The sequence below is a fragment of the Lipotes vexillifer genome, unplaced genomic scaffold (assembly GCF_000442215.2).
Source record: "Lipotes vexillifer unplaced genomic scaffold, Lipotes_vexillifer_v1.1 scaffold1359, whole genome shotgun sequence".
In the NCBI taxonomy this organism is placed as follows: domain Eukaryota; kingdom Metazoa; phylum Chordata; class Mammalia; order Artiodactyla; family Lipotidae; genus Lipotes; species Lipotes vexillifer.
The window spans coordinates 1,060,096-1,083,655 of record NW_006771596.1 but is presented as its reverse complement, the minus strand read 5'-3'; the positions used below and the strand labels follow the sequence as shown (position 1 = coordinate 1,083,655).

At 46.9% G+C, this 23,560-nt stretch overlaps 2 protein-coding genes across 2 annotated transcripts in view; both read left to right on the top strand.

The window, feature by feature from the left end:
- The window catches only part of NPC1L1 (NPC1 like intracellular cholesterol transporter 1), a 23,535-nt gene extending 21,742 nt beyond the window's left edge, over positions 1-1,793 (top strand). The window contains exon 19 of the mRNA XM_007447031.1: positions 1,591-1,793. Coding sequence (XP_007447093.1) covers positions 1,591-1,793 — 203 coding nt within the window. The remainder of the gene's footprint in view (positions 1-1,590) is intronic.
- Positions 1,794-6,902: 5,109 nt separating this feature from the next.
- NUDCD3 (NudC domain containing 3) overlaps positions 6,903-23,560 on the top strand; it is a 69,546-nt gene continuing 52,888 nt past the window's right edge. Inside the window, 2 exon segments of the mRNA XM_007447030.1 lie at positions 6,903-7,094; positions 12,474-12,766. Of these exon segments, the coding sequence (XP_007447092.1) occupies positions 6,903-7,094; positions 12,474-12,766 (485 nt within the window).

Here is a 23,560-nt window from a genome sequence, read left to right as displayed (position 1 = left end):
AGCAGGAAATATATTTTCACACTGAGAGGTGATGCGTACAGGCACAGACACGGACAGGCAGAGTAGAGCAAGCATTTCACAAAATGACACTGCTGGAGAAGCCTCGGATATTTTCTGTTCTAGTCTATCATTGATTTTTTAAAAAATGCTGGTGTTATCTGTGAAATTGATTTCATGACTCAGTCATGGGTGACTACTTGCAGTCGAAAAACATATCCTCTCCTATGGATCAGCCACAATCCCTTTAACCAGCTCCCAGCTGCTAGACATTAGACTATTTCTGAGTTTCCATGTTATTGCCAGTGCCGCGATGACCATCCCTGTGGCTGAGTCTTTGACCTCGCCCTCCAATATTTCCTGGAGAAAGTCCAGTCTGTGAATGTTGATTATTCATGCCAATGGTTAACGCCCTCCAGCAAGTTTTACCATTTAAACTCCTACCAGCAACACATGCATTTCTGTTGCCTCATTGTTGAGCACAGTCATTTACACACCCCGTCCCCCAAAAGAGATTTTTTTTTTGGTCACACTGGGCGGCTTGTGGGACCTTCATTCCCAACCGGGGATTGAACCCGTGCTCTCAGCAGTGAAAGCACGGAGTCCTGACCGCTGGACCACCAGGGAATTCCACCGCCCCACCCCCACAGAGATTTAAACTGGGCCCTCAGGACGAAGCGTCCCCCTTCTTACGGTGGACAAGCTGAGAGAAGTTCAATGCTGCACCATTCCCTGACACCCGGAATAATAATAATGGTAATTTTAGAGAAAACATTTACAGAAGGGTGTGTTTGTGCTCTAATATATGTGCACTAATCGTCTTATCACCTCTGGAGGTAGGTGATGTTTTCATCCCCATTTCACGGATGAGGAAACTGAGACTCCCACCCCAGTCACAGAGCTGGTCACACGCAGTGTATCTGGAGGCCACACAGCTCCAGCGCCCCTACCCAAGGCACCAGCATCTTATAGAAACTTCCTGACCCCCTTTGGAAGAGGAGGGGAGTGTATTGGGGATGGTGGGTGGCGAGGAGGACAGCCCCAGGGGCCACCCAGTTGGGGAGCTACAGGTCCCACAGGTCGTGGCCACCCCTTGGAGATTCCGAGTGGCCGGGAGTGAGGAAGGAGCTCGCAGGTCCTGGCCCCTCAGAGTGGCCTGGGATCCTGACAGAGAGGCGAGTGGCAGGCGCAGAGGCCCCCGGGCCCCTCCCTGACCTGAGTCTGACAACAGAGTGAGGAGCGGCTTCTCTCGGCAAGGAGCGCTTGCACAGGGTGTCCAGGAAGAGAGGAGGGGGTGGCAGTCACAGGCCACGGGCGTCTGGGGGCTTCCCCTGCAAGATCCCCGGATGGCAGGGGTCTGCACTGGAAGGCAGGTGGGCCAGGGGCTGGGCGCGGATGGCGGCTGAAACGGCTACTGGCATTTAGGCGTAGGGTGGAGCAAGGGCTGGGGCGAGGGGCAGTGGTGGAGGTGGAGGGCTTTGGGCTTAGCTCTCGCTCTCGGGAACTTCCTTTTTAGGCCACGGCAAACGCCTGCGCCCCGCATCCAGCACGCTGCTTCCCTGACTGTGGTCCTCTGTACCTATCCCTCTGCAGGGCCTGATGTCAACCCAGCTCTGGTGCAGCTGCAGAAGCAGGAGGAGTGGGAGGTGACTGCGGCCAAGGAGGCCTCCTGGTCAAAGCGCCCTGCCTCGACGAGCACGGCCAACAGTGGCCATGTCAACTACGGCTTTGAATGTCCTGCCAAGAGCGAGGGTGGCCTGGGTAGCTCTCGGTCTCACAGTAGGCAGAAGCTCTGATGGAGCCGGAGCCCCTGTCCAAGCTCACCGGCCCTGACCTGAGGGGCCATGAGGGCTCCTCTGTGGGGGTCCCTTGACCCATCCCCACCCTCAGGGCCTTGGAGAGGCTGTCCCCACAGGAGTGCCCACGACAGGTCACCCTCTGGCCATGAGGTCTCACCCACAGGGACACACGATTGTGATGCAGGTGGCGCGCGATGGCGTGGGTGTGATCTGGTCCTGACCCACCTCTTGAATTTGGCGTGTGTCCTCCTCATGCAAGTTTTAAAATTTTAGTTCTGTGTATGTAAACATATAATATTATCGCACATTTAAAAGTTTTTCTTAACTGATATTATACTTGACCTATCCTTTTGCAATGAGGTTTTTTTTTTTGCATGAAACATACATGTTTTTGATTTATTCATGTCGATACGTGGAGATCTAGTCCAATCATTTGAACTGCGACACAGCATTCCATTGTGTGAACGAACACGGTGTTTTTATCCATTCCTCAGCTAGTGGGCAATCACATTGTCCCCAATTATTTTTCTGCTATAAGTCCACAGTCACTTTTGTGGAATTCAGAGCTCCCAAAGCTCTGAAAACCTACTGTGTTTGTCTCTTTTTCTCCTGTAAGTTTGGGACAAACTCATTTGGTGGCAAAAACCGATCAGACAAGATGTAGCTATTTATACTTTATAAATAGGATACTTACACTGTTCAACCAACTTGTTGTGAATAGTCATATATTTCAGTGCATTAATGAGTTTGATTTCGTGTTGCTTCCCTAGATCCTCCTGGGGTGTAATATCTAATGTACTGTAAGCATCAAATTACCTTTCTAAAAAATGTTCTAAATTCTGAAATTCAGCTCACCTATGGGATTTCAGGTATGGAACCATGGACCTGTGTGATGAGCACGTGCTTACACGTCTCCTGTCTATGTGTGGGGAGCTACCATCGCTGTAGCACTGAACGGCATACAGGCAAATGCCTCCCAGAGAGGTTGCCCTGTTCACACCAGCAGTGGATGAGGGTGCCTCTCTCCCTGCACCAATATCAACAAAGCACTCTACTTACTTTTGGGAGGCCGGGGGGTAGGATTATGGATGATTATCCCTTTTTTAAAAACACTTTTTTAAAAGAAGACTTTTAAATTTTAGAATAGTTTTACAGAAAAATTACAAAGATAGTACAGAGAGTTTCTGTATGCCCCCCACCCAGTTTACCCTGCTAACATATTACGTTAATATAATACACTTGTCAGTGTACAATTAATGAACCAGTACTGATCATTACTACTAACTAAAGTCCATACTTTGTTTAGATTTCCGTAGCTTTTATCTAGTGTCCATTTTCTGTGCCAGGATCCCATCCAGGACACCACATAATGCTCAGATGTTATGTCTACTTAGGCTCCTCTGGGCTGTGACAGTTTGTCAGACTCTCCTTTTCTTTGTTTTTGATGACCTGGACAGTTGAAGACTGGTCAGGCATTTTATAGAATATCCTTCAAATGGGGTTTGTCTGGTGTTTCTCCTGATTAGACTAGGGTGATGGGCTTTTGGGAGGGAGACCACAGAGGCAGAGCACCGTTCTCAGCATATCGTGCCAAGGGTGCCTGCAGTCGCCACCACTCATCGCTGTGATGCTGACTCTGACCACCTGGCTGAGGTTGCGTCGGCCAGGTGTCTTCCCTGTACAGTTATCTTGCACCTGTTTCCATGCTGTGTTCTTTGGACGGAAGTCGCTATGCACAGCCCACACTTAAGGAGGGGGGAGTTATGTTCCACTTCCTGGCAGGTGGGGTGTTTACATAACTTATTTGGAACTCTTCTGAACAGGAAAATTGTCTATTCCTCTCCATTTATTTATTTATTCCGTATGATATCTATATCAGTATGGACTCACGGATACTCATTTTGTACTTTGGGTTCTAATATGCTACTACTTTATTTGGGGCTCAAACTGTTCCACGTTTGGCCATTGGGAGCTCTTTCAATTGGCTCCTGGGTCCCTTTGGCATACTCCCATCACTGTGGATTTTTTTCCCCTTTTTGAGCACTTCCTTACTTTCTGGCATCATAAGATGATCCAGGCTCAACTTGTATATTTCTGCCCCAGTCCTAGAGTCAGTCGTTTCTCCCAGGAGTTCTAGCCCTTCTATTGGAGATGGGATTAGAAACCAGGATCTGGGTGTTCAGGGTGTGCGTTGCTGCTGGGGCATTGTTGCTTATGGGTCCTCTCAGCTGAGAGAGCAAGGAAACATGTGTGTACACTGACCCATGTATGTACACATTTCTATAAATATTGCTATATGTAGCCATCTGTATCTATATTAAGCTAAACAGGAGTTTATGCTGATGCCTCCACCTCTAGCCCATAACCACGCGAATCATTCTAGACTGCTCTCTTGCTTGTCTGTAGCCTCCCATGTCAATAGTGAGAAGCCCGGCTGTACCACCCTCACCATTTACATAATTGTTCATTTCCTCTGTACATATGTAGTAGTCTCAGAAATGATAACTCATATCCCTGTGGAAAACAACCTTAGAATTAAGTGTCTATGTACAGTTCCTTTAGTGTTTAGTCTTCCAGACACCATTCATTTCCAAAGTTACTTAGGTCAGCATCTCCTTCTACCACCCCTTTCAGAGAGGCTGTTTCGTACATTTTTAATACAGTTAGATTCTTGCGTCACATTCTTCCTTCCATTCTGGTGTTACAAAATCATGTGTGTAAAAGAGATTGTTGGGGGCGGGTAATCAAGAGAACACTACCCCTGGTTGACCCTCCAGCTGGACCCAGGCAATAGGAGACCCCTCACCCCTTCTGCTGTCCTTGTGATGTACGCTCTGCCTACCATTCCCACAGTGGGAGCTGTTTTCAGGGAAACGGCCTTGAGAGAGTAAGGTGTTGATGAGACCATCCAGTCAGTGTACGTGACTGAACCCAGTTAAGGCTTCTGTATAAACTTTTAAGATTCTGGCAGAGTGGCTGCCCAGGCAAGCCTTGTAAGTTACTTCCCTTGCTTATTAAACCTGCCACCTACCAATCTGAAGTGGTTTGCCTCTTTCTTCAGTCTCTCCTTGCCCTGGGTGTATGGGGGCTAGCTTGTGAACCAACAAAGATCCATTCAAAGTATAGGATAGACCAATAGCTATTAATGGGACAAAGTAGGAAACATTTATTGATTGGGTTTTCAGCTTCCATACTACAACTAACCACTCAGAAACTACAATCTGTAGAATTTTGGTGTAGTTTCCAAGAATAATACTCACATTTATTTAAAAAGACAAACTACTATTTGTATGAGACTGGGTTTCTTTTCTTTTTTTTCTTTTTTGATACGTGGGCCTCTCACCGTTGTGGCCTCTCCCGTTGCGGAGCACAGGCTCCGGACGCGCAGGCCCAGCGGCCATGGCTCACGGGCCCAGCCGCTCCGTGGCATGTGGGATCTTCCCGGACCGGGGCACGAACCCGCGTCCCCTGCATCGGCAGGCAGACTCTCAACCACTGTGCCACCAGGGAAGCCCCAAGACTGGGTTTCTTATACTTCAATCAAAACAACATACTGCAATGCAGTGAATGCAGCAGATGTGAGAATCTTGCTGTCTTCAATTAGCTAGATAGTAAAGAGATTTGCAAAATTTAAAAGGATGCTATGTTTCTCATAAACTTTTACTGCTTTGAAGAACATTATTTCTTCATAAAAATATGTTAATATGTAATGTGTTTTTTATGGTTATTAGAATGCATAAAGAAATATTTTAAAATTTTCTCAGTTTTAATTTCCAGTGTGGTAACTACCGATAAGCATAATCTACATAAAATATTGAAGACTCTTTGGAGTCTTCAATAAATCTTAAGAGTGAAAATGGGTCCTTTTTTTTTCTTTTTCTTTTGGCCGCGCCTCACAAAATGTGGGATCTTAGTTCCCTGAACAGGGATTGAACCTGGGCCCTCGGCAGTGAGAACTCAGAGTCCTAACCACCGGACCGCCAGGGAATTCCCAGTAAATGCGTCCTAAGTCCAGAAAGTTTCAGAACCACTGCTCTAGGGCAATTTATGAGTTTGCCTTTATTTACAATTCATTAGCGCCCACGCACTATGAAGATATATGTTAACCTGTAGATTTTAGGCCAGTAGAGATGCAAATCATTTCTACCCACTGGAAAAGATAATCTACATCATTTTGTAGGACACCAGCCAGCTTCGTATCCCACCTAGCAATCTTACTGTTTTCTCAAAGTGTTGATAAATACCCAGTTTCTCCAAAAGCTTCTCCAAACTAGCTTTGTCATATCACTGTCATATTACTTTACTTAAAATGTATAAATGTTTCACATGTGTTCATTATATATTTGTATGAGTGTTATATTTTTAGTTTAAGATTATGCTTTGACAGACACTTAGGACACGTATACACGCTGGGTGTATACTACGCATACAATGTATATACGACACACAAATACATACGCATGTGTATATTTCACAGGATGGCACGCCAGATTCTCTACTCCGCACCTAGATCTTTCCGTTTAATATTTGTGCATGCACTCACTTTACATTCTTGTCTTTTTGTATTTATGCACTTCACCTTGCATTTCACCCACGGCTCCGTTATTAACAGGACAGACACCACCCGCAAGCGCTCGCATTTCCTCTTCTGACGCGCCAGCAAAAAGGCTCCCGCTGTCCCACCTGGGGCTCGGGCCGCTGTCCCACCTGGGGCTCGGGACACCCAGTTGGGAACACAACCCAAAGACCACGTGACAACAGTGAGGCGCACGTAACACTTGCCCGCGCTGCACGTCTTCCGCCCGTTGCCACATGGCCACTAGGGGCCCTCAGTCCCGCAGCTCCGGGCTTTCTTGCGTTTATGGGCCCACGTCCGCTCCTCAGCGAGACCGCTCGGGAAGCCAGGGGGGGTGGGGGCGGGGCCCGCGTCAAGTCGGCTCAAACTCAGCCCAGCCGAGCCCTACCGCGGGGGCGAACGAGCGCGGACCGGAAGTTTCACGGGCGAGCTGGCTGCCGGAGCCGTAATCTCAGCGCACCGGAAGTGGGCCCAGGCCGGCGTCCGGGCCGCGCCCGCAGTGAGTGAGCTTCCCTCCGGCCAGCGACGCCATGGAGCCCGGGGCGGCGGAGCTGTACGATCAGGCCCTCTTGGGCATCCTGCAGCACGTGGGCAACGTCCAGGACTTTTTGCGTGTGCTCTTCGGCTTCCTCTACCGCAAGACGGACTTCTATCGCCTGCTGCGCCACCCGTCGGATCGCATGGGCTTCCCGCCGGGGGCCGCGCAGGCTCTGGTGCTGCAGGTAATGCGCGGCCGGCGGGAAGCTCGGGGTGGGGGGAGGCCGTGGGAGCCCCGACCCCGACCCCAGCGAGCGCGCCCCCGTAGTCCCCGACTCTCCGGGAGCCCAGACCCCTGCGGGCCCGCCGCTCCGTTCGCTGCCGGCCTCAGTTCATCCTCTGGCGCTGCCCCGGACCAGCCTCCTGGGGCCGCGGCTTCAGCAGACATGCTCTTGGGGTATCAGTTTACTCCTTCCGTGCGAGAGGGGCTGGCTCTCGAGCAGCCTGGTACGACCGGGTGCACTTGGATATCAGAAGTAGTACATCGACGCTCAGGGCCAGGGTCAACTCCCGCAGCGTGTAACCCTTCGAGGTGCCAGGGCCTGCCAGTCAGAGAATGAAAATAGTGCAGGCTAGACGGAGAAACGGGCGGCAGCACGGACACCTGCACACCCCAGAGCTGCGACGACTGGACGTGGAAGGGAGACTGTGTGATTGATGGGTGTGGTCCCCCTGTTCGAAGTGTGACTTTTCAGGTCAAAGACAGTCATAGTAGTACTTATTAAGTTGACATTTGAACATATATCTGTACATCCCAGGTTAAGTTTATTGTATGTTTGAGGTGCTAGTAATACTTACTCACTGACGTTGACGGGGTACTTGGAATGTAATAACCAAGAGTTTATATACTGAATGTATTTATACTCTCAGCTGCCAGAAGCATTGGAGATACACTCCTAATGCAGATGGTTAAATAATGGTCTCTCTCCTTGGGATACTTAATGCTTTAGTTAAGGAGGTAAAATACAGTAACAGAGAACTATGCAAGGCCAATTATGTGGCAGAGCCCATTGGAAGGAAAGGAATAGAAATGATGGTTTGGAAATGGAGAAAAGTTTCATAGAGGAGGTGGGACTTTTTTTTTTTTAAACATCTTTTTTGGAGTATAATTGCTTTACAATGTTGTGTTAGTTTCTGCTGTATAACAAAGTGAATCAGCTATATGTATACATATATCCCCATATCCCCTCCCTCCTGCGTCTCCCTCCCACCCTCCGTATCCCACCCCTCTAGGTGGTCACAAAGCACCGAGCTGATCTCCCCGTGTGATGCAGCTGCTTCCCACTAGCTCTCTATTTTACATTTGGTAGTGTATATACGTCAGTGCTACTCGAAGAGGTGGGACTTTGATGGGATTGAAAGATGGTACTAAGTCAAGCATCGAGCCTGTTTCTAGGAACCTGAGAAGGTAGAAATGCTGGTGATAACCTCCCACGGTTCTGTAGCATTTTACAGTTTATGAAGTGATTTCAAATGTTCATCTTCTGAAGACTTGCTACAAGCTGCAGGTTGGTCAGGTATTTTCCTCTGCCTGCATGAAGAAACAGAAGTTTACAATGTTTAACTACCAAAGATAACATGGTCAGGTGAGGAGTGAGGGCGGTATTCAATTTCAAGACTTAAGGCTGTTTGTCACCCTTGTGAGTTGTTAAGTGCCATCTGAGTGATCAGAGAGCTGTGTGTCAGAGATGGTTTTTAGGAGGCCCTTATGTCAAATTAACGGTTTCATGGAAGACTGTGAAATAGATAAGGTTGAATTTTATGTGGCAGATGAGGGTGCCAGTTCAGCAAGGTTAGGTGATTTGACGAAACCCATCATAGAGCTGGAACTCAAAACTTCATTTTTCAGATTCCAGATCTTTCTGTTCTGTTATTTAGCCAATCCATTGTAGGGTGGGAACACTTTTGTCTAGGGTGATCTTTTGCAGAAAAGATGTAAAGGAGAAAGGAACATTTACTGAGCACCTAGTATGCACCAGTTGTTATGTATTTTACATTCTAGGATGTTATTTATTTCTAACACAACCTGAGAGGTTGGTCTTTTCCCTTGTTTTACAGGTGAACTGACAGAGGTAATTCATGTAAGACACCTACTATGTTTCAGACACCCTTGAGGTTAAGACTTGGTGAACAGTTTAATCAAGTGGAGGTGGGGAGCAGGGCAGAGAGAGGGTTGGGATGGGCCAGAGGTGATCCAGGATTTCAAACCTGGGCACTGTAATAATGATAATGCATTCACTGAACTGTCACCTGAGTTTAGGGGAAGAAGCTTAGTTGAATTGGAGACTGCAGGCAGAAGTCCCTTCCCACAGGCTGTTGAATTGTGGGGCTGGATTTTAAGGGAGGTAGAGGAATCTGGTTTGAAGGAGAGGAACTGAAGGTGGAGGATAGCCCTTTGGGGAAGGATCCCAGAGAAGGGATGGGAGACGGAAGAGGCTGTGTGAGTGGGAGGGGGATGGAGGGAAGTGGGCAGGGCAGTAAGTTTCAGGGAAACCAAGGGGGACAGTTTCCAGCAGATGGTTAGGAGGGGTGTAGTGTTTTTTTTTAAAGTGGTTCTGAATCATCAGTATTGCCCAAGGAACTTTAAAAGAGCAGATATTCCCTGGGTATTTTGGTTGGGTAGATCAGGGTAAGTCCTGGGGAGCTGTTCTTTTATCCACAGAGGCATTTGGCAGTGGGGTGCTTGGGGGTCTCTTCAGAACTCAGGCAAAGAGGGTTTGGATGGGAGTATTGGGGTACTCTGTTCTGGAACCCAAAAGTTCTCCCTTGATATTTTGGGGTATGGGCTGTTGGTGAGGTTTAAGCCTTCTCAGACTTTTCCTCCTAATTCTTAGGGCTTGCACAGTCTGAATGTACAGCTTGCCGGACCCGCAGCAGGAAAGATGCATGTAGAAATTGTATTCCACTCCATGATTTATTAGTATGTTTTAAGAAAACAGTAATTTTGAATGACGTTTCATTCGTATCAGTGGATCCTCTGTGTTTATTCTGGAGTCCGGTTTGGCAAGCTTACAGGTCCCCCCATGAGAGTCAGGAAAACTGGCTCTATCTGTTCTGAGCTTGCTGGGAAGTCTTGGGAGAATCACTCTCCTCTCTGTCAGTTGAGAAGGTTGATTGGAGGTCAGGGACATCTCTTCCAGCTCCGCAGTCCAGGATTCTGAAATGAGTGCTGAGGTCAGTGGCGACATGAGAGGTGAAGCCAGGGGGCAGGCGGGGTGCTGAGTAAGCAGGGGCGGTGGGGGCCGCAGTGTAGTGAGGAACGAGAGGCCCAGGGTCCGAGGGAGGCCTCTGGCATTTGGAGAGAGCCCTTGCTGTTGCTTGTTTTCTGGAGTTAAGATGAAGATGTGTGGCGTCAGGAGGATGAACGGCTCTGAGGGCAACGGGTCTGGTGTCCGATGTCACTGACTGTGCGTACAAGAGGAGTGAGTCAGGGGCTCAGGTTCCCTGAAGAAGTAGAGAGAGATACTGTTTCCAGTTTTTAGCCTTAGGGTTTTACTTATCTTCCTCTGCCTACATCTCCTTTCAGTGTTGGGTGTGTTTCCTGTATAATTTTTTACTTTCTTCTTTCACTGGCAGGACCTTGGGCAGGTTACCCTCTCCAAGCTTAGTTTTCCATTATCTTTGAAATGTCAGTGCTGTCTTCCTCACAGCATTTTCACGAGGGTTTTGAGAGAATGTCTGTAAAAACATTGGCAGAGTTAGTAACTTCTCTGGTTCTGTCTTCCTGCCCAGTGCACGCAACAGTTATTTAGCAGTTGTCTGCATTCTAGCCCTTTGGAAACTGACTCCTACACACTTTAAAACATTTTTATTTTATTAAGACTGTTTTTTAGAGTAGTTTTAGGTTCAGAGCGAAATGGAGGGGAAGGTACAGAGATTTCTCATGTCCCCCCTGCCCCGCCCCCCCAAGCGTCCCCTATACCAACAGCTGCCACCAGAGTGGTGCATTTCTTACAGTTGATGGACTTACATTGACATACCATAGTCACCTAAACCCACAGTTTACTTCAGGGTTCACTCTTCATGTTCATTTTACGGGGTTTGGACAAATGTGTGATGGCATGTAATCCTCATTATGGTACCACACGAAGTATTTTCACTGCCCTAAAAAAATCCTGTGCGCTCTACCTGCTGCCTCCAACCTCCCTCCCTGCAACCTCTGGCAACCACTGGTCTTTTTATTGTCTTTAAAATTTTGCCTTTTCCACAGTGTCATATAGTTGGAATCGTACACTGTGTAGCCTTTTCAGATTGGTTTCTTTTACTAATATGCATTTAAGGTTCTTCCATGTTTTTTCATGGCTTAATAGCTCATTTCTTTCATCACAGAATAATATTCCATTGTCTGGATGTACCACAATTTGTTTATCCATTCACCTGCTGAAGGATATTGTGGTTGCTTCCAAGTTTTGGCAATTATGAATAAAGTTGCTATACACAATCCGTGTACAGGTTTTTGGGTGGACATATTTTCAACTCCTTTGGGTAAATACCATGGAGCGAGGTTGCTGGATTGAATGTAAGGGTCTTCTCCCACCCACTTTTCAAGGTGGATATCCCAGCTTTCCTGTCTCTGGGAGGAGATACCATAGGATATATCTCTTGATGACCCTGCCTCTTGGAGCTGTGACATTTCCTCCTGTCATTCCCTTTGGAAGGTGTGCCTTTCATTCAAGGTCTGATGCAGAGCGCCTTCTTCCAAGAAACTTCCTTAGCTCTCTTTCACCGGAAATGCTCATTTGCACCCTCATTCTGATGGCATCCCATGTATTCGTCACAGCCTCTTCCTGTCAGATTTGTCACGTCTGGGTCTGTCCTGGCTGCACTTCAGGGTTAGGTGCGCCCTTGAATGGTGCATACAAAATGCCATTTTCTTGTGCACTTTTTGGATGGAGAGTCCCAGCACTTTTGTGGGTGTGACTGTGGCCCCGAAAAGATTAATGACTGATCCACACACCAGAAAATGGAGTTCTTTGAGGTTGGGAGCTGTCATTTGGATTTTTGGTGCCCCTTGCACATTGTAGGCACATCTTGGTTGGTTGTTGAATTCCCAGGCTAAGACCCGCACCTTCCCTCAGCCCATGCAGTGTGGGAAGATGGCAGCAGTCCAGTGAGCCGGCTTGTATTTTGTGGATTGAAATTCAACTAATTCCCATCTTCTCTTCTTTCGTCTGAGTTGTTGGTGCCTTTACAGCTCTCAGTACCAGGACAGCGTGTTCTTTGCATTTCGAACAAGGCTCTCTGGGGCTATAAAAGTAATGACAGGTGAGACCATTTAGTTATGCATCATTTAGACTTGAAAGTTGGCCTCATAGGAGTGTAAATATTTTGAGCCTTGGCTTGTAAAGGTTTCACTTTCGTTGATTTTGGAACTCCCCTTTAAAGATTGTTTTCTTAGCGGCATTTGGTGAAGTTGAAGTGCATTTCCATTTTGCCAATGGGAACATTTTTTTTAGTCTACTGCTTTTTCATTCTTTATTTACCAGATTTTGCTGTATTTCTGCAGAATGTGTGGTACAGTACTGGGCGGATGAACTCATTGCAGGATTGCTGTTTGATTTTAGGTATTCAAAACCTTTGACCGTATGGCCCGTCAGGATGATGAAAAGAGGAGGAAGGAGCTGGAGGAGAAGATCAGGAGGAAGGAAGGGGAGGAGGCCGCGGCCGAGCAGGAGCCGGTCCCAGCCCCGGTTCAGGAGGTGGAGGTTGACTCCACCACAGACTCGGGCGGCCCTCAGGAGCCCCCCGGCCCGCAGGACGCCGTGCAGGAAGTGGCCCCCCGCGCCAGGGAGGCAGAGCCACCAGGAGCAGATGCTGGCGCTGCTGAAGTCCCGAGGAGCCCACCAGCTCTTCCCAAGTAAGAATTTCTACTTTGTGGCTTCTTTCTTTTCTCTTCTTTTCTTTTTTTCATCATGGTTTATGACAAGATATTGAATATAGCTCCCTGTGCTGTACAGTAGGGCCTTGTTGGTTATTGATTTTATACATAGCAGTGTGTATCTGCTAATCCCACACTCCCAACTTATCCCCACCTCCCTTTCCCCTTTGGTAACCATAAGTTTGTTTTCTGTGTCTGTGGGTCTGTTTCTGTTTTGTATATAAGTTCATTTGTATCTTCTTTTTTTTTTTAAGATTCCTTATATAAGTGTTATCATATGATATTTGTTTTTCTCTGGCTTACTTCACTTAGTATGATAATCTCTAGGTCCATCCATGTTGCTGCAAATGGCATTATTTTGTTCTTTTTTATGGCTGAGCAGTATTCCATTGTGTGTGTGTGTGTGTGTGTGTGTGTGTGTGTGTGTGTGTCTCACATCTTCATCCAATCACCTGTTGATGGACACTTAGGTTGCTTCCATGTCTTGCCTATTGTAAATAGTGCTGTAGTGAACACTGGGGTGCATATATATTTTCAGATTAGAATTTTCTCTGGGTATATGCCCAGGAGTGGTATTGCTGGATCATATGGTAACTCTTTTTTTAGTTGTTTAAGGACCCTCCATACTGTTCTCCATAGTGGCTGCACCAATTTACATTCCCACCAACAGTGCAAGAGGGTCCCTTTCCTCCACACTGTGGCCTCCCCCGCTGCGGGGCACAGGCTCCGGACATGCAGGCCCAGCGGCCATGGCTCACGGGCCCAGCCACTCTGCGGCATGTGGGATCCTCCCAGACCAGGGCACGAACCCGCATCCCCTGCATCGGCAGGCGGACTCCCAACCACTGCGCCACCAGGGAAGCCCTGTAGAGTTTTTTAATAATGGCCATTCTGACCTGTGTGAAGTGATACCTCATTGTAGTTTTGATTTGCATTTCTCTAACAATTAGCAATTTGAGTATCTTTTCACATGCCTATTGGCCATCTGTATGTCTTCTTTGGAGAAATGTCTTTAGGTCTTCTGCCCATTTTTCATTTGGGTTATTTGTTTTTTTATTATTGAGTTGTGTGAGTTATTTGTATATTTTGGGAATTAAGCCCTTGTTGGTTGCATTGTTTGCAAGTATTTTCTCCCATTCCTTAAGTTGTCTTTTTGTTTATCAAAAGCTTATAAGTTTGATTACATCCTATTTGTTTATTTTGCTTTTGTTTCTTTTGCCTTGGGAGACTGACCTAAGGAAACATTGCTAGTTTTATGTCACAGGTGGCTTCTTTCTTGCTTGACATCTGGTGGCTGGGTTTGTCCCTAAGTGGGTCTTACTTGGTAACACACTGACTATTTCAGCATTTAGTTAGCTCTTCATGTTTGCAAACTGCCTTACAGTGTGTAGGATGGGAGGTCAACTGGTTTCAGTATCCTTCCTTTTTCTCTCTATAGGGTAAGGTAATAATCTGCCCACAGTCAAACAGCCAGTTAAGAGCTAGACCAGAGTTAGAGCACTGGCCTCATAGAGTTATGCTTTCCTGTGAGACCTGCCTGTCTGTGTGTCTTGACTCTGTTTTTTCCCTGCAGGAGCAACTGCTGGGACATGGGCCCACAGTCCTCTTGGTCTAATGTACGCCCAAAGAGGTTGTCTGGAATGGGGGACTGTGGACGCAGAGTCCCCTCAGAGCCTGCCACTTAGTAAATATATTACCTTGTGCAACCTGCGTCACCTTTCTGTGTCTCAGTTTTCTCCTTTGTAAAGCGGAGGTGATAATAATAGCATCTCCCTCTGAGGCTGTTGTGAATATTGAATGAGCCAAGGGTCATGCAGCTGAGTAGGGCTTAGATCAAGCCCTGTGCTGTACTTGTCCTCACTTTTCAGGAGTTCTGCTTCCTGGTGCTTCCCTGCCCCTGTTTGGGTGAGAAGAGCTGATGCCTCCTTGTGTATGAGCTGTGGCAGTGTCTGAAAGACAGCATGCTGCTCCTGGCCTGCTCTGTTTTTAGGTGAATCTTCTCTCTTCCCTCTTTCATAGGACTGTTCCCTGCCCTCTCCTGGGTTGCCTCTCCCCCTTGGCCCTTCTCTGACTAAACTTCCCTTCTGTTCTTCCCTCTCCTTGCACTCTCCCTCTAACCTGTTTTGGGGACTCTTTGAATGTAGGTCCTAGTTAATGAAGCAAAGTGAACAACTTGGAGTGGCATACAATGCGGAGTAGGGGGAAAATAAATTTTGTGGAGATAGGTTGGGGCAAGACTGCAGAGTCTCAAAGTCCAAGTTCGACTGCATGGAGGGTCGGTGCCCCTAACCCACTGTTGTTCAAGGGGGGTTAACTGTACCTGCAGAGAAAAAGCCCAGAAGGAAGTACATTATGAATAGTGGTGGAACTGTGAGTGTTTTTCATTGCCATCGTTGCCCCTTACTGTATTTTCTAATTTTTCTACAATGAACTATACACTTTGCTTTACTAATTTTTTTGCATTCTTTTTATAATTTCTAAAAACTCTATTAAAAGAGGGGATTTGTTTTTAATTCCTGAGTAATAGATTAGAATAGCTGCCTTGTTGTCTTGTAGAGACCCTATTTTTTATTCTTGGACCAATGAGTTGTATTCCAGGTTAGTATCAGTGTTAGTTTTGCTAGTCCTACCGTGGTGTAAGCGTAGACTGAAGACCTGGGTGTGTTCCGGGAAACCTTAGTTTGGTGCTGCAGGCTCAACGCTTCCATAGACTGAACCTTCTCAGCCTTCAGGTATTCACTGGTTTTCTATGAACAAAACAAGAAATTGTGGTCCACATCTCTCTAGTTCCATCTGAAAGGCTGTTCTGTGGCAGATCTGAAATGGAACATGAAAGCCATCCTTGTCCTTGTTGTAGCTTTTGTGGCCCCCCAAGTCCCTCCAGTCAGTGCCCAGAATTGCTTATCCTATAAACTGTAGATCTGGGGGTTCTGTTAATTAAATAACTTAAGATAGTTGTTCTTCAGGTGACCACACAGAAGCACTGCCTTTGTGGGGCACCCTGTCCAAAAACCAGTTACATACCTAGAATCTGGGTCTGACGTTGCTGACTTCTGATTACTCCTGCTTGCTACCCATTTGCCGGTGGTTCTGCCCAGTATTAGGTAGTGGTGATGGCAGCTTCACTCCGTCTACAGGCAAATCACACTTTGGTGTCAACCCCCTGTCCCCAGCCTAGACCCTGCCAACCATGGGTTAAAGTTTTGTTTTTTTTTTTGCGGTACGCGGGCCTCTCACTGTTGTGGCCTCTCCCGTTGCGGAGCACGGGCTCCGGACGCGCGGGCTCAGCGGCCATGGCTCACAGGCCCAGCCGCTCCACGGCACGTGGGATCTTCCCGGACCGGGGCACGAACCCGCGTCCCCTGCATCGGCAGGCGGACTCTCAACCACTGCACCACCAGGGAAGCCCGGGTTAAAGTTTTTGAAGTGTACATTTTCATTTATACATAAAATAAAGTACAGATTTTTACACATAAAGCCACATGCCGCCACCGTAGTGCTCAAAAGTGCCCAGTTTTATTCCTTAGAGATGAGAGAATTTGGGTACACAAAAATTTCCTTGCCCATACAAGATAGCTTTGAGAGGTGCACATACTCTGCAAAGGAGCTTCACAGTTTATGAGTTATCCGTAGTGAAGATATTGTAAAAAGTGCTGCTTAGAGCCCCAGGGTTTATATTGTACTTGACCCAGTGATCTGTGCTCAAAGGACTTCTAGGGAGCTGGGAAGCTTTCAGAAATGCTGATGACATTACTAGTGCTGTGGAAGGAGAGAGGGATGCAAAACCAACAGCATCAACGTCCTAATCACTAAGTTGGACACCTCTCAGAGCTGTTGGTGGGGTTTGCCTCTTGGGTTCCATCTGTGTCTGGTTCCGCTTCGGTGGCCGTAGGTCCTGCAGTTTCCCTTTCGATCTGCAGGTGTCGCTGTAGGCAAAACAGTGATAACTGCATTTGCTTGTGCCGAGATGCTGACAAAAATGTACAAAAGGCTGTGCCACCTCTGGCTTTTGCCCTTATAAATCACAAACAGGATTCTTTAAAAAGAAGAAAAAGGAAAGAAAGTAGCACTGAGAGTAAATTACAGTTGGCCCTTGAACAACACAACCTTGAACTGCACAGATCCACCTATACATGGATTTTTTTCAGTAGTAAACGCTACAGTACCACAGAATCTGTGGTTGGTTGAATCGTAGATGTGGAACTGTGGATACAGAGGAGCCGCTCCTGCGCTGTCAGTGTTGAATGGTGGTACATGCCCTGAGTCCCTCCCAAGCTACCCCTCCGTCCTGCACAGGGAAGCAGACAGCAGGGCCTCGTGAGAAGGGGGTGTCATGGAACTACTTGATGTGTTGACCCATCTGGTGAAATCCTGGTAGAACAAGGGTGTGTTAGAAAGCTGCTCAGTGCTTTCTTTTATTTTGGGTGGCATGGCCTTTGTGTCCCACTGTTACAGGGATCCATCTTGGGATCTTGGGAAAGGGATGGTGTAGTTTGGAAGAGAAGTTCCAGATTTCTAATAGTACCCTCAGCAGATGCTTCGTCTTCATCACGCCTGGTCCATTTGCCCCAAGCACAGCACTGTTCACGTTCTTCAGTGCTCTGGTCCACGCAGCAAGGCCTTCCAGCATCTCTGTCCCTCCGCTCCCCGCCACAGGTAACCGTGTCTCCTCTGAGCCTGGGTTTCATCTTACATCTGTTTATGGCTAGTTCTTACATCTTTCATTTTTGGGGTAGAGACTTACTCAGCCCCTCTCAGCTCCCAGCTGTGTGTTAGGTGAGCATCCGATGCGTACTGAGTTCATTCCTTAGTGCCTCTCCTTTGCTTCTACTCACCCATGTCTCGTGACGTCTGTGGCTTAGATGTCCCTTAGGCAGGTTGTCACAAGAGCAGAAGGATGCTACTCTCTGCTGGGGCATCCTTTCTGTGTGCAGTCATGCTGCCTGAGAGCTGGCTTCCTGGATTTGTCTCTAAATGGGGTCCTTCCTTTGTTGGTCCCTGCTTTTTCAGGTGCCCGTTGCAGGAGGCCCTTTGATAGAGTCACGTGGACATACCGGAATGCTACCCCAAATACCCACCCTGTTGGCTTATGGTGAAGATTGACTGAGGTCAGTGTGTAAGACCTGGTGAGCAGGATTCCTGGCGCATAGTGAGCCCTCAAGTAGGTACGAGCTGTTCTCGGTATTGCTTTTCTTAACTTAAACAAGAACAAACTGTTTTTCTTCCTCATTATGCTCAGTGTAGACTATTTGGAAAATAAAGATAAGTGTGTAAAGAAGAGAAAACATCCTACCACTCCCTATTAACTTTCTGGGGTATTTCTACAGTTTTTTCTATGCATATAAACATGTGCGTGGGTGTGTTTGAACACACACACACACACACACACACACACACACAACAAAGTATGCTTGTAAAATTGTCTTACACTGTGGCTTCTGTTTTGCTGAACATTGTATGCTGAGCGTTTCCTGCATCCCTTTTGCTGATTTTGAATTCATGTTGTACACTGTTGAGTGTTGTGTGCCCAAGAGGTTCTTTTGCTCAGATGAGGTTGTTGGCTGTAATCATGCACTCAAGAGAATAGTAAACAGAAAGCCAGCAGTCCAGGGATGTCTGCCAGCTTTCCCCCACTGGGGCTCTGCTGGGCCTGCCTGCCTCAGAGTCTGTTTTCAGTCTCATCTGGTATAGAAGCTGTTCTTTCACCCAATTCACCCTGAAACTGCCCTTCTCTAAGGAACCTCAGGTGTAAGTGGCCTCAGGGATTTGATTTAAATCACAGATGAGGAAGACCTGATATAGGTTGTTTGTTAGAAGTATTTTTTTTCCTCTAGAAGCATTGTGTTTTTGTTTTCATTTTGCAATTCATTTCTAGCTTATAGGCTTCATTTTTAGAGGAGGTTGGCCTGTATATCTTACAGCGATGACTTACATTGAGTTGGTTGGATACTGAAGCCGGATGGTAAAAATGACCTGGCGTCCTAGCCTGTGAGAGTGAGCATGTTTTGGGGCCGGGGGAGGAGGCCAGTGAGACTCCTCCAGGGTACTCTTCCCCCTGGGAAATGTGTACTTCCAGATGCCAGAGCCCAATCTGCTTCCTTTTAACAGATGGAGAAACGGAGATGAACAGTGGTGAAGTGCTTTGCTTGAAATCATAGTTAGAAGGGAGGGCCAGCGTCACAGGGAATTGAAGCAGCTCCCAGTGCGCTTCGAGGCCCAGACATGGGTATGCTCGCTTTGCTGTTAAGAAAAAGGAACTATTACCAGAACTACCTAAGAGATACTTTTCAAAACTAACACAACCAGTTTCTAATTGAATATTTTCCTGTGTCACTAAAGAAGTATAACTTTTTATGCTAGCTTTTTTTTTTTTCCTATTGAAAAAAAAAGGTATATGCACCTTGTGGAAAATGTATTAGGTTGAATTTAAATACAAAGGTGAGTAGACAGAAGAATGCAGTGAATCCGCGTACTCACTGCTAACCCTGTGGAGTACACCCGGCCACTTCTCCCCCTCCTGTGTTATTCAGAAGCAAATTCTACCTCATCATTTCATCTGTAATGTTTTCAACCAGTGTTTAAACTTCCGGTTTTCTCATAATGTCATAATTTTTTAAAAAAAGTTTACATCTATAATAAGGCTCCAACCACATATCACTTTGTAGCTGTCTCTATGTTACTCTTGCTTTTATTCTCTCAAAATTGATTTGTTAAGAAAAAAATCAGGTTGTTGGTATGTTGAGTTTCCCACTCTCTGATTGTTACGTGGTGTAGTAAATGGGCAGTTGGATTTAGGGTCAATACTTTTGAGAGTTATAAGCCTGTGTAATGAAAGTGAATTCTCCCTAAAGGCAGCCATTGTCCATACTTTTGTAAAAGTTTTCTGTTTTATAAACTTTTTATTTTTCATATTCGTTTATGTATATCTTCTCTGTTGTATACAATATGCTGTGTTTGGACTTCTAGTTACATCCCCCCGAGCAGCTGACAAGCAGCTAACAAGGAGGCAGTCTCCCTGTTGCCAGGTGCCATTTTTCCTGGTGTGCGTTGTATCTGTCCTCACAGCTATGGGGCTTTAAGATGCTGATTCCTGGGCCTGCCCCTGGAGATCAGATTTAACTGGCCCAGGTGTGACCATGTGTCAGGATTTTCAGAAGCTTCCCAGGTGACTCTGCCTGTAACCAAGAGTCAGACTCGACTGCAGTCTTTCTCTCGACTCCCTCAGAGCTCTACCCTGTGGATGTAGCGTCATTATTTAGTGAGTCTCCACAGGCAGTGTAATTAGGTTGTTTCCAATCTACTGCGGTCACAAATGATGCTGCAGTGACTGTGCTGTATGTGTTTCTTGGAACATGTGTATGAATATCTGTTGGACGAATTCCCAGAACAGGAATTACTGGGTCAAAGGGTATGAAGTGTGTAATTTTGATGGATGTTGCTAAAGTGGCCCCAGAGAGATTGTACCAGTTTGTTCTCTCACTGCTAGGCTGTCTGATGGTGGGTACCTGACCCACCCCAGGTGCCAGCCGGCATCCCTAACCCATTTCCTGGCTGCTCTTACCTTTGCTTCATTGGTTTTATTTGAAATGCCATTCACTGTGACATATGTTGGGTTCTGATTGGCTGTGTATGTTTCTGTGGGTTTTTTTCCTTTTCTATTCCATTTATTCATAGATACTAAACCATTTGTTCTATTTGTTTGCCAGTACCAAGCTGTCTTATTTACCATAGCTTCATTATGATACATTTTAATACTTGGTGGGACTAGTGTTTAATGCCTTGCCCCCAGACTTTTCTGGAAAATTTTTCCATGTGAAAATTCTGTTGAAATTTTCATTGGGAATACATTAAATTTATGTTTTGAATTAGAGAGAAATGACAGCTTTACATTATCGAGTCTTTCTGTCTAAGAACAAGGTATATTTTATGTATTCAAGTCTTGTTTTGTGTTCTTCTGTAGAACTTTAATGTTTTTATTCAATAAGCCCTGTACACCGATACTGAATTCTCTATTTTCTGATAGTTTCTCTGTTGAGTTTCTTGGATTTTCTAGGAATATAGACTCTTCAGTTTTTATTATACTATTTTAGTGACAAGTATATTTAGTAATAAATACATTTTTAATATTTTGAATTTTAAATGTAACTTCATTTTTTTTCTCCCTCTCAAAATGTGTTGCCCCGAGCACCTGGAAGGATGGAGCTGACACTAGCTGCAGAGGGAAGGGGTGGGGGGCGGCTGGTTCTGAGGCTGACAGGTTAGGCTTTGGCCACAGCGGGGTCTTCGGGGTCTGAGAAGCTGTGAGCCATGTGGGTGGAGTCCTAGGGGAGTAGGGACTGGAGGTGGGAGTTTGAAAAACATCGGCATATCGGTGGGTTTAAAGGCACAGACTGGATGAGGTCACCGAGGCAGTGATTGTAGATGGAGAAGAGGTCCAAGGATTGAGAGCCGGGGGGTTGTACATGAGGTGAGGGGGTGTCTGCCTAGGGGGCCAGGAGAGCGGGGTGTGTGGCCTGGGGGAGCAGGCCCGAGCAGGGCCACCAGGAGAGTGTCCTGTCATGCGGGAGGGAGGCCAGTGGTGGCGCGCGCCGCACCACTTCACCCTGCGCCTGCTCCCTGCAGCCACCAGCCCTGAGGTCCTCGGCTCGCTCGCCACCCCTTTCCCTTGGGATACACTCCTGACCTGCCCCCTGGTTTCTGTTTCTGCAGTTGGCTCACCTTGTGGCGGGTGCTTCTCTGGCCTCTGGCTCAGACTGCACCCTTGTCTCTGGCCCCGGGTGGCGGCTCCCGCATGTGTCCCCGTGTAAACTGCCTTTTTTGTGTCTTTAGCCCTCCGTGCTAGTTCTCTCACCGGGGAAACCAGGAGGAGGGCAGTCGGCAGAAAGTGCAGCTTCTCTGTTACTGTGTGCACCTTGGTCTATTTATCTTGTCCACTGTGTGTCCAGTGCCTGGAATGTCCCTGGCGGCATAGTTGGCACTTAGTAACCAGCTGAGTGAGTGAGCGATTCAAATTAAAAGTCATGTTAGAAAATGATAAACCTTTGAATTTTAATGTATCTAATGAATTCCATTATCCAGTAGCATTCAGTTTTTCTTGCATTTTCATAGAGTTAGGGCTTTCACATCTTCTATGTACTGTTCATCCCTGTCTTCTTTTAGGGCAACTCAGTGTTCTGTAAACTCCCTAATTGAGTCCTGTGTGGTCATAGAGCCCTGAGGCCCCTATCATTTCCCTGTCTCTGTACTGAGGGGCCAGGCACTCAGCTTCCCTGGTGGCGAAGAACCCTCTAGGGACAGAGCCTGGGACTGGGGGTCAGGAGCCCTGGTGTGAGTGGGCCTTGGGCCCTGTAGGCTGTACTGCAAGGGAGCGGGGCAGGCCTGAGTTTTTTGTCTCTTTTTCTTAAGCCAGGGAACCTGCCCTCCTGTGGGTAAGTGGAGTCCAGGGAAGGCCTCTGCGTACAACAGGTGAGGGCTCAGCAGTTGGCTGACGTAGGGCTGCGAGGCACGGGTGGCTTCATCTCCAGGCTCACTTTGAGAACCCCTGGAGTAGGACGTCTGGGATGACTCAGCTCTGAATCCTGCATGTCTGGTTGGTTGTGAGCCTGGGTTCTGAGTATCTCTCGAGGGTCAGGTCCGTGGCTTCGACGATGTGATGGAATGGGGCCAGTCCTTAGCTGAGCAAGGGCCACCATGTGTTCTCGCATATAACTCTCAAGGTCTATTTATTTTGTGATCTCTAAAGAAAACTTTCATTTTTAGATAATTAAGATCTGCCCCCAAAAGTTGCAAAAATCATGCAAAGAACCCCATACATCCTTCTCCCAGCATGCCAGATGTCTGTGCCTCCTGTAACCCCGGGCTGCTGTGAGCACATCTGAAGACCTTGTTCCAGTTTCATCCATTATTCCAGTAGTGTCCTTTCTCCCGGGCCAGCGTTGCATCCGTTGTCGTCACTGCATTATGGGCACGTCTCCTCTATCTGGCACAGTTTCTTAGTCTTGTCTCTCATGACCTTGACCCTTTTAAGGAGTACTGACTTCTTTTTTTCCTTGGTAGAATGTCTCTCAGTGTGGTTTGTCTGATGTTTCCTTGTGACCGGCTAAGGCTGCCGCAGTGGCTGCTTTTCTTCTGTGCTAAAGAGTTACTATTTTCCCTTTTGTGATTAATAAGTGTCTTGTGTGGAGATACTTTGAGACTCTAAATATCTTATTTCTTCTCATACTTTGCCCACTAATCTTAGCAACCATTGATTATTCTTACCTGAAACAGTTATTGCTGTGGTGTCTGTCAAATTGCGATTTCCTGTTTATATCCTTCTTTCTGCATTTATTAATTGGGATTATATTGCTAGGAATGGCTTTTCTTTCTCCTCCACTCACTCACTCATTCATGCACTTGTTGGTGTGTGTCATTGTGTCCTTACAGATGTTGACTACATAGTTATGGCCCCACTGTCTTGGGTTGTTGCTCAGGGTGCCCTTCAAATGGGCTTGTCCTTTTGACACGTTCGCATCATTTTTTGAGCACTCCTCTGCGTGCTTGCACCACAAGATGTTCCATGTCATCCTGCTGTGAAGTCGGCTTTTTCTCCAAGTGGCCTTCGCTTTTTTTCTCAAATTTAATTATTTATTTTTGGCTGCGTTGGGTCTTTGTTGCTGCACACGTGCTTTCTCTAGTTGCAGTGAGCGGGGGCTACTCTTCGTTGTGATGCGCAGGCTTCTCATTGCAGTGGCTTCTCTTGTTGTGGAGCACGGGCTCTAGGTGTGCAGGCTT